This window comes from Chroicocephalus ridibundus, chromosome 3, assembly GCF_963924245.1.
Source record: "Chroicocephalus ridibundus chromosome 3, bChrRid1.1, whole genome shotgun sequence".
In the NCBI taxonomy this organism is placed as follows: Eukaryota; Metazoa; Chordata; class Aves; order Charadriiformes; family Laridae; genus Chroicocephalus; species Chroicocephalus ridibundus.
This window is the reverse complement of record NC_086286.1, coordinates 54,826,536-54,840,387: the sequence shown is the minus strand read 5'-3', so window position 1 is coordinate 54,840,387 and position 13,852 is coordinate 54,826,536. Positions and strand designations below refer to the sequence as shown.

The 13,852-nt window shown below is 41.4% G+C and overlaps 1 protein-coding gene across 9 annotated transcripts in view; it reads left to right on the top strand.

The window, feature by feature from the left end:
• The first annotated feature begins 1,525 nt into the window (after positions 1 to 1,525).
• Positions 1,526 to 13,852, top strand: part of MAP3K4 (mitogen-activated protein kinase kinase kinase 4) — a 70,392-nt gene continuing 58,065 nt past the window's right edge. The window contains exon 1 of one of the 9 annotated variants that reach the window (XR_010070317.1): positions 1,526 to 1,949. Coding sequence is in view for 7 of the 9 variants with exons in the window: in XM_063329206.1 (XP_063185276.1) it covers positions 1,888 to 1,949 (62 nt within the window). In the remaining 2 variants the exon portion in view is untranslated. Of the gene's footprint in view, positions 1,950 to 2,198; positions 2,271 to 13,852 lie in introns of those variants that run through there. The other 8 variants (XM_063329206.1, XM_063329201.1, XM_063329204.1 and 5 more) reach the window with 8 other exon arrangements.

Genomic DNA, 13,852 nt, shown 5'->3' with positions numbered 1-13,852 from the left:
AGAATTTATGGTTTTATGGAGATGACAAGTAATTTACTAGGTTAGCACTTCAGAATTTCTAATGTTGACTTTTGTCATCTATAGTTTCTATGTACAGTTCATGATGACAGACTAGTAGGAATGTATTGTTTGTATCTGTCTTTAGAACTGCTTTTTGGTTTCGAGATCAAGTATTTGACCAAAAATCATTAACATGCTAAAGACTGCTTTTTTTTCCATTATATGAGGTAATCTTAAGTAACAATTCTGCACTTAAATGCTGATTGTGTTGATGTTTAAATGTCATGACCATCAGGGTCATGATGATCCAGGTATTTTTCTTGACCTATAGAAAACAAGGAACTGGCTTCCTGGATAGTGTAATTCATCTGGTCCCACATTTTAATACACTAAGATGATAAATGTATAGTAGAATCACCTTCTTCATTTCAGCTTTGAAGAAAATCTCTTATTTCAAAGGGCCTGTTAAAATCAATGTGTAGAAACTTCTTTTCTTAAACTTGGACAGATACGTGGATAACTTTATATCATGAACAGTGACTTTAGAACTGAACTTCAGTTTCAGGCTAGAAACCTGTGCAAATTTCTTGTGCAGTTAATTTAATGAAGGCACAAAGCAGAATCTAGCATTGATTCCAGTCCAAGTTCAAATTTCACTCTTCAGAAACAACATATACTGTTTGTACACACATTACCGATGCCACGGTTTGCTGATCTGCTTCCAGCCCTATAAAACAAAAGATCAGGCTCTCTCTCACCAATTGTAACAATTAAATAACTCATGGCACTTTTCTGCTTTGAAGGGCGTTAACGTTGGTATTCCAGCCAAGCTATAGTTCAGGAAATTACATTTTTCCTCCCTCTATTTCCAAATGGATAACGTGGCTCCAGTTCTCCGTTCAAGGCCGACAACCATTGCTACTGGAGGCTTTAGAAAGATGGGGTTTATCCAATGAGACAAGTTGCTCCGTAAGCAGCAGAACAAATGATGCCTGCTTTTCTTTTCTTTTTTTTTTTTCTTTTTTTTTTTTTTTCTACTTTGCCTGCAAAGCTAAGAGCACCCCTGCTCATTCTTCCATCTAACGCCTCCCCAGGGGGGCCTTGAAGGCCTTTCATGCCTGTGACCTCCTCGGAGAAGGCTGTGGTGGCCCCAACCTCAGCAGGCGCGGGCCATCAGGCGAGTGGGCTGCAGGGAGCTGGCACCTGCTGAGCTAACCACGTTCCTCTCAGTAATCAGCTTTTTCTTTTACTCTACTCCCGGCTGCTCAAGCCGTGCGAAAACTTGCAGTTTTTGAGACCCCCCCGGCACCCGCAGCGACCGGCGGTGGGTAACGGCGACCAGCCCCATCGCGGCTGGGGAGAGAGCCAGGCGCCGGCCGGCGGGCCGACAGCTCCCGCCGCCCTTCCACCGCCGCCCGGCGCCGGGACACAGGCGGCCCCTCCCGGCTGGAGGACGGCGGGGAAACACCCCCCCGCCGCCGCCTCCCGAGAGGGAACGGCCGCAGCCTCGCAGCCCCGTCCCCACCGCCTGCCTGAGGGGCAGGCCCCCCCCCGCCAGCCTCGGCGGGGGCAGCGGGCTGGGGGAGCCCACGCCCCACTGCCGCTCGGCGCCCGGCCACAGCGCAGCGAGTGAGCGCCTCTGTCTCGGCCGGTCCCTCCTCGCCCGCCGTAGCGATGCTCCCGGCTTCGCTGCCCTGGGAGGCTGTTTTCAAGATGGCGGCCGCGCGGGCGGCTCTGCGCGGCCGGGTTCCTGCAGCTGGGTAGAGACATCCCTCCGTCCGTCCGTCCGTCTCCCCTCCTCCTCCTCCTCGCTGCACCCCCGGCGCCGCAGCGGGACAGGCCGGGCCGCGCACTGGGACCCGCCACCATGGCGGTCTCGGTGCATGCATGAGAGACGTCGCCGCGCTGGTCTCTGCCGCCGCCATGGAGGAGCCGCCACTGCCGGGGAGGTCAGTACCCGGCGCTGCCAAATAGGGAGCTACGTGCAGAGAGCGGTGCGGGCCGCCCGCTGCCAGATCGTGAGGCGGGCCGGGGGTGTGAGTGCCCGCCGCCCCTCCGGCACGGCTCTGGCGCTGCACGCCCGCCCGCCGCCAGCCGGGCACGGCCTCCGGAGCCCTGCCTTGCCCGGGGTGCGATTTTAACCTTCCCACCCCCTTCTCCCCTCCCCGTCCCTTTGGGATGCAAAAGCTCCGGCTGCTGCTTCTTCTGCGCTGCTGGAAAGGGCCCACCGAGTGGGAAGGTGCTGCGATAAGGAATCTCTAGTGGCTGCGGTGGGTAAGGCGGTGTTTTGTGGGCACTTTGCAATTAAAAACAAATCGTTTCCTTCCTCCCCCCTCTGAGTTGAGCAGCGGGTGCTGCTGGGGCCCTGGCAAGGCCAGCTCTCGGGCACCGCTTTTACCGGCGGCGGAGCAGCGTGCGGAGGGGAGGGGGGCCGCGGGGGGAGCCCCCCGGCATGCGGGCAGGGTGTCACCCCCGCGCCTGGGCTTTGGCGAACTGCAGCGATAAAAACCCCGCCGCCTGCTAGAAGGGTGTCTGGTGTTCCCGGCAGCCGTGCTTAAACCCAAGTAGTTTGGTTCTTTCTGGCGCAGCGATAAAACAAGCAGGATCTTGGAGTACCGCTCCTGGCAATGTTGCAATCGATATTTGTCAGAAGATGCAATTTTTTTCTAAAAAAAAAAAAGGTTTTCCACAAAGAGGGCTAGCATTGTGATGCCTCGAGCTTTTTGCAACTGCTGTTACCTCCTGAATGTGCTGACCTGCAGATTGGCTTTTTGCAAGTCTCCATCTGTGCCCTGCTGAGAGATGGGGATGCAAATTGCTTCATGGTTTAGTGTTTCCAACTGGCTGTATAAGTGTTGCATAAGTCCAAGTTATTAATTCCCTGGCAATTATTTCTCCTTTTAAAATAACATCCTGTTGATGCACTTCACTTCTCACTAGGAGGCATTCAGGAAACGTTTTTTAAAACGCTTGTGTGATCAATTAGTACCGTAAGGCAATAGTCAGACATGTTGTATTCCAGGTGTGCTGTACAAAAAAGCTTCATGCTGTCACATTCCTGAGGTCATTCTTGGATATTGCAAGGTACCATTTCGTATTGATACAATAAAAGGGAAGCGGTGATGCACTCCAGTTTGGATCGAGGCTATGGAGTTGAACAATGTCTGGTTTGAGTTTTCATTAATGCAGTTTAATGATTTGTTTTTCTTATGTCATGAGAATGTCAAAACCAGAAGGTATGTAACAGTTAATTAGATTTAACAGAAATGTTATGAAATACAAATGCCAGTAGGGCAACTGAATTCATAAGCTTCCAAGTTTCTTTTTACAGGATCTTCAAAGAGTAATAGTGCAGGTTAAGCAGAAAATGATTTAAAATGAAGTTTGTACAACAGCATGACCCTAGACCTGGGCTGTCTTCATGTAGAAGAGTAATCTGCAGTGCCTGAATGGAAAACACCCAGGCATTTCCTGTCTAGGGCCATTTCTGACCTCTGCTGGATTCTGCTTATTAAAAGACAGTTTATATGAGTCGGATGTGGGTGTGGATAGTGTGGTGGCAACTTTACCTAGCAAATGAAAATTGAATTAGTTATTTCAGAGTGAGCTGGTGGGTGGGAAGGAGATGTCTCAAAATAATTAGGTAGCCTTAATTTGTGTAGGGTAATGCATATACTCCACCGTGATTCACTTCTGTGTGTACTTTGTGTATCAACTTCCCATCTGCTTTAGAACAGAACTGCATCTCTGACTTTACATAGTACTTGCTTTTTCTTAAAAGAAATACAAGAGTAAAGTATCTGAAGCTTTTTCAACATGATTAAATTTGATTTAAATTTTGGAGTTATTAGGTGTTGAGTCTTGAGGCTGTGAGGTCAGAATCTTGTTGAAATCAGTGGGACTGTGTGCTGGCTTGAGAATTTGAAATCCTTTTGGTGGCAGATAGCTTTTAATCCCATTTGTAGAGTGTGAATGTGTTCTTATGATAAAGAGTTCTGTCTAGCACTGAAGTGCATTGGTGTAGTGCATTCTTTTTAAGTTAAATGTAATTCTGTTGGAGAAGTCCTCAGTCGTTGTCATTAACAATATACCTACATTTAGTTAAAAAAGGAATTTTACTGATTTATTGTTGTGAGACTGTCGTGTGTTGGAAATCCGTTTGTGTAAAAATTCTGTGCCTTGTCATAATGTAAATGAAATGGTACATTTTGTAAATCTAAGGCAAGCTTACAGTATATTCATGGCATTTTTGTTTTGTACAGTCCTTAGCCCAAATTGATTGAGAATCCCTCTCCAAAAGCAAACTGTTTTTCCCAGGTCTTCCTTTCTTTCTTGAAGCACCCTGTGGGGTGGGGAGAGAGGGGAGGCAGCTCTGAACTGAAAAAGACTTAGCGGACCTATGAGCAGATGCTGATTTTGAGATAGGGTTGTACTTGGACATTGGACAGCCTGCTGTGGTTATGGATAAATGAAAAGATACTACTAAACTGTTTGGGAAGAATTCATGTTTAAGTATGAATCCTTGTAACAAAGCAAACAGAAAGTTTTCAAGGTAAGGTGTTTCCAGTTTGATAATTCAGAATGTGAATTTAAAAAGGTACATGTTTGGTTCTTCTTGATTATGGCCTGTAGGCTTTACATTTTCTGAGCCCAATTTTAGGCTTTCCCAAGAATTTTCTGGCACAAATCCACTGTAGAGAAAAATGAGGCCTTAAGCATTTCCTTTGTTGGGATGCCAATTTTGGTGGCACTGCAAAAGCATGAAGAGCCGTAGGGCTACTCTAACTTGTGCCTTGATCACTTGTAGCCCTCTTTTCTCCTGGTGTGCATCCAGGGCAAGGGGTGAAGGAAGGAGCAAGGCTGTGAATAAAGCGGGACAGAATTGTGATTAAGGTGGAGGCTTCCTTTGCACTGGAGAATTTTTCAGTGGTTGGTCTATCAGATTTGTTGGCTCTATGATGACAATGAATTGGGCTGTCAGTCTGCAGCATCTGTTGTTTGGGGGAAGCCTGAGGTCATGTCATGAATTGCGCTCAACCTGTTTTTCTATTTGCCAAACTGTCTGTATGACTGATAGTGTATCAGCAGTGAAAGAGTTTAAAATTATTTTATTAACTTAGGATCATAGCTTCAGTGGGAAAAATGATTTAAGTTTTGAGTTTTACTATCCTTTATTGTTGTTATATTTTCCCCATGCATTTAAATGAGGTAAGATGTAATCTCTATTCTTCATGTATTGCATTTTCTTGTTTACATGTGCAAGATTGGGATGAATGACTGATTGCTCCACCTACGCGCAAACACACACGAAGTGCTAGTTGAGATGTCTTTGGCATTTGTAGCAGCAAGGATTAGTCTGCGTTGTGTGGCTGCTTGAGTTGTTTTTATGTCTGTTAATTAGTGCTGTCTGTGTCAAGGTTGGTTTTACTATTATGTAAGCTAGTGATATTGGCCCTTGTGGAATGCAAACTGTGCTGTGATGAAAAACAGATCTACTGAATTTAAAGGAAAGGATAAGGGATATGCAGTAACTTTTATTTTAGGAAGCGAATTGGGAATTTTAGAGGCTTGTAAAGATTTGGCTTCCATGACAACCACATTTCTTAAATGACATACAAACCATTCTTTTAAACTGCATTTAAAATAGATTTAGAAAACAATTTTTTTTTTTTCTTTACTACCCACTGCTAGTCAAGTAGTATGTTGACCCCTGTCAGCACAGGAAGATAGGGGTATCTCAGCTCATATTTCTTCAGCTGTGTGGTTGGATTTGCTGTTGTATATGCCATTTATGTTTGCAGGGCTATTACATTCCTTAAGTTTTCTTCTGCTCTCAAGTGTTAACTGCATTGATGCTATGTTTAGCCTGTAATCTATTAACTAATTTTTTAATTTTTAAAAGTAATTTAAAAGCTTATTTGTTTAAAGAGTTGCTAATTGTCCCATGCTCATCCTTGGCCAACTGCAAACATAAAGCCAAACTGGAATGTTTGCTCTTAACACCTGAGTTTTAGTGCTACTGAGTTGCCAAATGTTCACTCATGTCCAGTCCAAGAATGCTCTATGTAAAATCACATCAGCTCGACCTGAATCTTGATCAGGTTTATTCTGAATCCAGACAAAATGGCATATAACTGTATTGCCCTGATGAGTGTCTCCTGCTGTCGTGGGGTAGGAGGAGGACTTTTATTCTGTTCTTTCTGTGTCCTGCTAACATTTAATGGTATTGACTGTCATGTGTTGCTTTCTAGTGTGGTATACATGTATGATTTATTCTGCCTTTGGCTTATGTGCACTGCTGGTTTACTTGCTCATGGCTTCTCTGAGAGCAGTACTTGTTAAGGTTTTTACCATTTTAGCTATGAAACATCTGTCTGGTAAGTGATGTCCACTGAGCATTTGGGGTGCTCCAAATAGTGCAGAGTACTGCAGGTCCATTGCATTGCCCGATTTTTCCAAAGATTGTGGACTAGTGGTCCAGCACCTAGTGTTTAGGCACCAGCTTTAACTAAAAACATATTTAAATCTTAATGCTTCATCTTGAGGTTTCTTGTAGACTTTGAATTCATCTAAAAGATGAACTGAAACTTTGGGATCAAAACTCGTTGGTGGCTTTTTCTTACCTAGGAATGGGACTTTCTGCCAGAAGAGTAAAGTTTGTGCACAGGAGAGCAGGGGAAGAATAGCTGTTACAGATCGTGCTATTTTTTATCCTAGGTCTGTGTCTTTCCCAATTTGTCACTGTTATATATGATATATTTATAGTTGAGCCTAGCAGCTTGATGCTTCCTGTCATAGTATCTCTTTTCCCAGTAGTATGTAACTTTTCCTGGTGTGGCTTAAATGTTCCTGAAAACCATCCAGATCTGTTAGTATAGATTTTTCATAAGTAGTTCTTAATTAAATGTACCTTATTTTTTGGGTGTGTAACTTGAGTAGCTTGAGACCTGGAGATCTAATTTGTGTAGGTGCCAAGAACTTATGGCATAGTTTTAATCAAATAATATATTTGTGAATGGTGGGGAAAAGCTCAAAACTGAATGTACATGCATATTCTGTAAATGCTGTTATGTCATAATCCAAATTTGCATGAAAACTTATAATAATCAAAGATGGGAAAATTAGTTAACCTTTCTCTGTTTCCAAATTTACTAGTAAAAAAGAACAGGAAGTTCTGATTATTATTTTTTCTGAAATGAGAACATGAAGAACAGCCAATACTGTTATAAGAGCTGTATTTTATTTATTTTTTGTACTTATTTCTAGCTAGTGTAACTTGCAGAAGAAAAATTACTTTCTTAGATCATTTAGATAGGTCTCAATAGCTCTTATTTCTGCTTGCAATAAAAAGATATGAATACTAATATGCATTTTGCTTAATTTATTTTTAACTCATTGTTTGACAGTTTCTGTCTTTTTGAAGTTTACCGCATTTTTGTAGTCAGTCAATAGGTGCTTCAACACTTCTCTGCTCTTTCAGTAGCCTTTGTTACATTTTTCTGTAACTCTGTGTCTTTCTGACAGAAATACAGTAATCAAGCACTTAGAAGCTTCTGCAGGAGAATTTTGGGAAAAGTGTCAAAGTGTTGTAATTTGCAAGACTGACTGGTAGTTTCCAGATCTTGAGAAGCAGAAGATTTTGTTTGAATTTCTCTCTTAAAATCAACATTGCTAGTCAGTACAGTAGTGCTCTAAGCAACTGTGTAATGGGGGGAACTGGCTACAGTCTGACATGTGCTTGAGGTCTACTGTAGAAATGAAGTGTTCACACTTGCTGGGTCCTTCTGTTCTAATTAAACAGCTTAATTGAGAGTTACCAAGGAGGAGAAGATGTCATTGGGAAGCAATTAAAGATTAACTGTTTAGCTCTAAGCTTTACATTAGTCTTTTCCCCAATGATGACTCTTTTTTCTTGTCGATTTCTGCAGAAATAGTGGTGGTTGTGTCACAGTGAAGTCTTGCTACAAACAACTGTTATGTTGCAGCAGAAATACTTGCTTTTGTACTTCTCTCGGGCCTCAGCTGATCTGGGATTTATTGTACTTGGTGCTTAACTGTTAGCAGGGCTGTTGTAGCGTAAATCCATACTTTGCAAGCAGGTTGCAAGATGTATGTCCGGGGCTTCATGGCAGCATTGGGTGTTTGCATTTGTGCAGGCATGCTACATGTTAGTCTTCAAAGATAAACAAGGTGTAAATAGTGAGCAAAGCATGGCTATTACAGGGCTATTATTACATTCTGACTATTTACTAATGAAGTTTTAGTGTTTCTATAATTATTTCTATGTTGATGAGCCCTTGTTCATAGATTAATTTATAAATAAGCTACTGGAATTATGTAATTCCATCAGTTCTTGGTAGTGATTCAGGTATTACCTTAAGCATCTTCCTGCCCATGTATTTTGCTTTTGTCATTGCTGCAAGTAAAAAAATGCATTAGTTTTGCCACTGACCCAGATTAGAAATTACTGTTCTCATCTCCTAACATCACTCTCTTTCCCCCCTCAACTAGGAGTATCTGCCGTATGAAACTTGGTAGCATAACATTAGGAATATTTGGTTGCTTAACCAAAACTAAAGTGGTTGAAGTTGGAAAAATCCTGCTAACAAAGACATTCCAACGAAGCTGTATTGTTTCAGCAGCACCAGTGAAGAGGCGGGGTTGGTACTTTCAGTCATACCTGTGCATCTTGGAGGCTGGTGACTTCTGTCAAAGTGTCAGTGGGAAGCAGAAAGGACAGTCATCTGAGAAATTGCTTCAGCTGCAGCCGGAAGGGAGCGTGACTGAGGGCACAATTTCACATTACTCTCAATGTGTTGGAACAGCAGGTTGCATTCTTCCCCCTGGTCTCTCAAGAGGAGGCCGAGCTCCTTCACTGTATTATTTCTGGATCCAGCAGTCACACGTCCATAGAGTTTTCATTTTCAAAGGCTGGCCCCATCCTCCTGACACCCACCCTTTAAGTATTTATAAGAATTGATAAGGTCCTCCCTCAGTCTTCTTTTTTCCAGACTAAGAAGACCCAAGTCCCTCAGCCCTTTTCCATAAGAGAGATGTTGTAGTCCCCTAATCATCTTCGTAGCCCTAATGAAAACTTAGATTCTGTAAAATTTACGTCTGCAGACTTACTTCCTGAAAGATGCAAATGCTTTTTTTTCAGTTAGCGTCAGCAGTAAATGGTAAAATACTATCTCTGTTATAAGTAAATTCTCATGCCTGCCCCCCGACTCCCCCACCCAAGTGCCACCTTTTTTCCCCAGCATGCTAGTTGTTCATTCCTAGATTATAGAGACAACTGATGACATACCTTGCCTTCCCCTGATTCCTGTGGGAGGAATAATGTAGCTAGGTACAGCTGAACTTGAATATTTTTTAAACCTGAAGTTGTTAAGCTGGTACTATTTCTTCTTTAAAAAGTTACTTTGAAATACTTAGTGAATACAGAAAACCCCTAGATTTCTGCCGTAGGATGTTGTTTTAAGATGACAACATGATAAAATGGTTTTTCCTTTCCTCAGATCTCTTCCAGACATTATCTTTAGCATCTCTGTCTCTTTCAAACTTCCTTGTAATTTTAAGAAAAGTTTCAAGTTTGTTTTTCTTCTTCCTATTCATTTTAACCTTGACATTGCTGTGCCTTATCTAATACCTGCTTTTATGGTTAGAGAAATCAATGAAAGGTTGACTGTGACCCTCATAAATATTTATGTCTTAGTTTTCAGAAGAGATGGGAAATGGATGCATTTAACTAGATAGGATTAGCCACCTCCTGTAGAAAGGAAGAATAGTGCAAATGTAGGGTGATCACAGGGATACACAAATAGAGTTAGAGAAGCGTGCTTGAAAAACAGATCTGGAGAAATGAAAGGAGTTAGCAATCTTGCTTTTTACTTACCAACTGAAGGAAGAGTTGCAAGGGCAGCAAGTGCTTTAGAGAACAATGTTTTTATTTTGTGCTTTCTCCCTGCCTGTTTTTCTATAGCCTTTGTGCCAGAAGAGATGATGCTCTGAAGTGCCCCTTTTCCACTATGAGATTGCTGTTAGGTGTTTCTCTGCCAGGTTTTATTGTCAAGTTGTCCAGATGTCTCATTTCTAGAGTAAAGATCGTTGTGGGCTGGAAACTTGGAACATCAAAGCTCTTGTTACTGCTCTCCCCTCCAGCTGAAAGTTGCTTTCAGTGTTTTTTGTTCTACTGGTGAGATGTGGTATGGGTCTGTGTGGTCTTGTTCTCTCTAAAATTCGGGAAGGCAGCAGGTAACAGATACTTCTTCCAGTTACTTACCCAAAAACATGGGCATTAATTTGCCAAGCAGTGATATTTTACAGAAGTAATAAAGTTTGTTTTGTTTTGTTTTTTTCCCCCTCAGGAGGATGCTGATCTGGGCCTTAATAGAGGCATGGTGCTTTTTGCAAGTTTAATTGCATTCACCCTTCATAATTTGAAGACTTTTTTGTTCTTACATAATTTTTACACTAAAAGAACTTTAAGAAGGACTGTATCCACAGTTTATCTTCGTGGTAGTGATTCTTGTTCAAAAAAACCCCCAAAACTTAGTGCTTTCTTATTGCTTAGACAAATTATATTAAGGATAACAAATTAAAAAGCCAGGTGTGTCCTTAGTTTCAAGTTGAATTTAATTATACTGTTAAAAATAAGTATATATATATGTATATATCTCAAGTATATTACCAGCTTTGTAACAGTAAGTCTTATTAGTATGTTGGCAGCAATCAGAATTTATTGGTGACTGAGGTTTAATGTTGACTGCTCAAAAATGCTGAGCTCTGGCATATGAGATTCAAATGTGAATACGAGGTCAAGTATCTTCATTACTGTATGTCAGTATTAGGTTTTAATGTGAGCAAATTTTTTTTTTATTGTCTTTGGATGTATAGTCACAATAGGAATAAGTGACGTGCACCATTTAAATGTCCATGCTAGTCACTGAATTTTCGTGTCTTGCTAACCAGGTTATTTCCCCCCCCCCGTAAGCACTGTGCAAGATTTATACAGGATGCATTTAGCAAAAAAACCCGGTTTTATTTTTACAAACTGTGAGCAAATTCCTGCTGCTCAGTAATGAAAAACAAAATAATAAAAAGATACCGAAGATTTTTTTCTTGCTTTTTACTGCAGGATTCCTTGGAATTGCACTCATAGTCCCTCCTTCAAGGTTTTTTGGGTTACTGTTTTCTTTTGCTGCTCTTACAACAGTTTGTAATAACTGCTTCGAATGCAATAGCTGCAAGCACTTAATTTTAGTATTCACAAATGTAGCAGATCTTTAAGAGAAGACTGTATGCAAAATTGGATTTATAGTCCTTTCTGCGTTCAGTTCAGGAACTTTTCAGAACCAAGTCTGTTTGCTTAAGCTTATAGCTTCTCTGAGAATAGGGAATTGTTAAAAGGTGATTAAAAAATAGGACTGTGTGATGTTTTCATTATGTTGGAATGTAGCACTAGGAGTTTACACCAGATAGCAGTCCTGTACTTTAGCAGAACTTCTGTTCATTTAATCTTAACTTGCTTTCCTGATTAGGTTGTCTAATCCTCAGTCTTAGTTTCCCAAAGGGCTTCAAGTTGATTAATGGAGTTGGTCCAGGAGCACTGCCCCGTTCTCTTGTGTTGTGCAGATAAAACAAAACCCAGTACTGCCCCACAGAAGTTAGGGCTGCTGATTCCAGAGCTGTGTTGTGTGTGGTGTTTAGCAGCTCTAACTGGACACCGTTTTGTTTTTCAGTTCTGACAGATGCAGAGATGGTTACCTAAAATTGTCAGTGTAAGTTAGTGAGAGCATACTAATGAAGCTTTGTCTTCCTGCATACTTTAATTATCAAGCTGAATCCCTGTTAAAGAACATATGTTTGAAAAATAGGCACTTTGTCTCTAAAACAATGGCAAGTGAGTGTCAAGAACCAAATACTAGGTAATTCGGTGGTGGACCTTGTACAGATCTTGCCGTTCTCTGTGTGGAAATGGCAGGGTGCCATAGGAAGTGTTGAGAAAGAGCCCTACTGATGTGTCAGTGGTGTCGTGTCTTTGAAACTGCAGGAAGCTGTTGACGGCAGCAGCCTGTGGAGTGGGAAGCTTCCTAACTGTACTGGTGGGAGATTATCAAGGCTGCTGCGTTGTAATTGCCTAACTCACATTTATTGCTATGTGCTATATGCTATGTGTAGTCCAATCAGTTGACCTCTCCTGCTCTGATTCCCAGCAAGCTTTTAAGCTGTGTGTGGGATGATAACCACTTGCCAAACCTGAGTTAATTATGTAAGTGCGTAATACATTTGAACTCTTGCTTATGAGGATCAAGGGTAGCTGATACAAAGGAAAGATTAGAAAAATGTTTCCCCCGTAGAGCTGTCACAGTTTTTAGTATGACCTGTTATTATTGGTTGTTTCAAACTTTGAAAATTTGAATAATGCTTCAGTAAAGTGCAAAAAGTTTATACTGGTTAAAAATCATATTCTTAAGTGTGAGTTTAGCCTACTTAATTTTAATATGTCCCCATATGATCTTTCGTGATCTTTTAATGTGTTAGTTTATTTTTAATGATAAATGAGTGTGTTTCTCCAAAGGATTATGGCCTTTATCAACAACAGTAGTTACTAGACCTTTTGCTCCCTGTCCTGCTGCTTCAAATTTCATACCGCAGTTTTCCCCCTCTCCTGTTTTTGTTTTCAGGTCTCTGAAAATCTAGATGATGTATCTCAGTTTTCATGACTGAGCTGGAACTGTAAATACATTGCCAATACTTTGTTAAAAAAATAAACAAAAAATCTCATTGTCATCTACACATGCAAATTGAAGAAATTCTGTATCCTGTTTCTTCACATTCTGGTTGAAGTGCACACTGGTGTAACATACAGTAGTTACTTGTTGGAAACATTCTTGGTTATTTATTTTTTGTTGCATTTCAGAGCTGTGAAGGCGTTTTGTTTGGTTTTTTTACCCTACTGCCTTTGCAACTTTCCCAGTATTCCTGGCTATAGTCTCTTCTATATCCCTAAGGTGAAACTGATGAGAAGCTTTTTGGTCATTAAAATTGAATCTGGGACCAGCCTGTAAATAGACTGATGTGAAAACTATGCACTTCACGTTTTCCTTGTAAGCATTGGTTTTAAACTGTCCTTGGCAAATAGTGACTTCAGTTGTCACGTTTCTAGCTTTCACTTTTTGCGTGTATGCCTAATTAAGATTAGGATGGTTTTCACTGGCTGTGGGGGAGAAAATCTGCAGTTCTTGGTAGCAAACAAGAAATTAGCTTTGACTAGCGTTTCCCAAATCTGGTTGCAACAGTACCTAGGAACCAACAATTCTATGTAATAACCAGTGCTATAATCTGATTTAGGTTTGCCAGCAGTGCACTTTATAGGTTTGCAGATTTAATTAGTCTTTGGTTATGTCGTGGTTGAGATACACTATTTGCACACAAACCCTGAACTGAGCGTGCTGAATCTTTAAACTTGAATTGCAGCCTGTGCCTTCCTCCCTCTAAGCAGACCAGCCGGCTCCATTTATATCATCTCGTCAGCTGCTAACAAGAGTGGTTCTGTAGAGCATGATTGCTGTTTTGTGATGTGACATCTAGTGCTGCATATTTTGTGATAAATCTGCTATGGTTTTTAACAAATTAAAGAACAGCTTGCTAAATTAGCCAGGAAAAAAAAATCTGAATATTAAGTAAGTCATACTAGATCCCACTGTATAGGTCTTTATGTTATTCAGATGTGAGATTGGTGAGTGTTCTGAATACTTTTGGACTTCATGTCCTCTCATTGGGTGTAGCAAGAAACAAACAAGGTAGTGACTGTTGGGGGAAGAACCAGCTTATGGTCTTTAAAGATCAG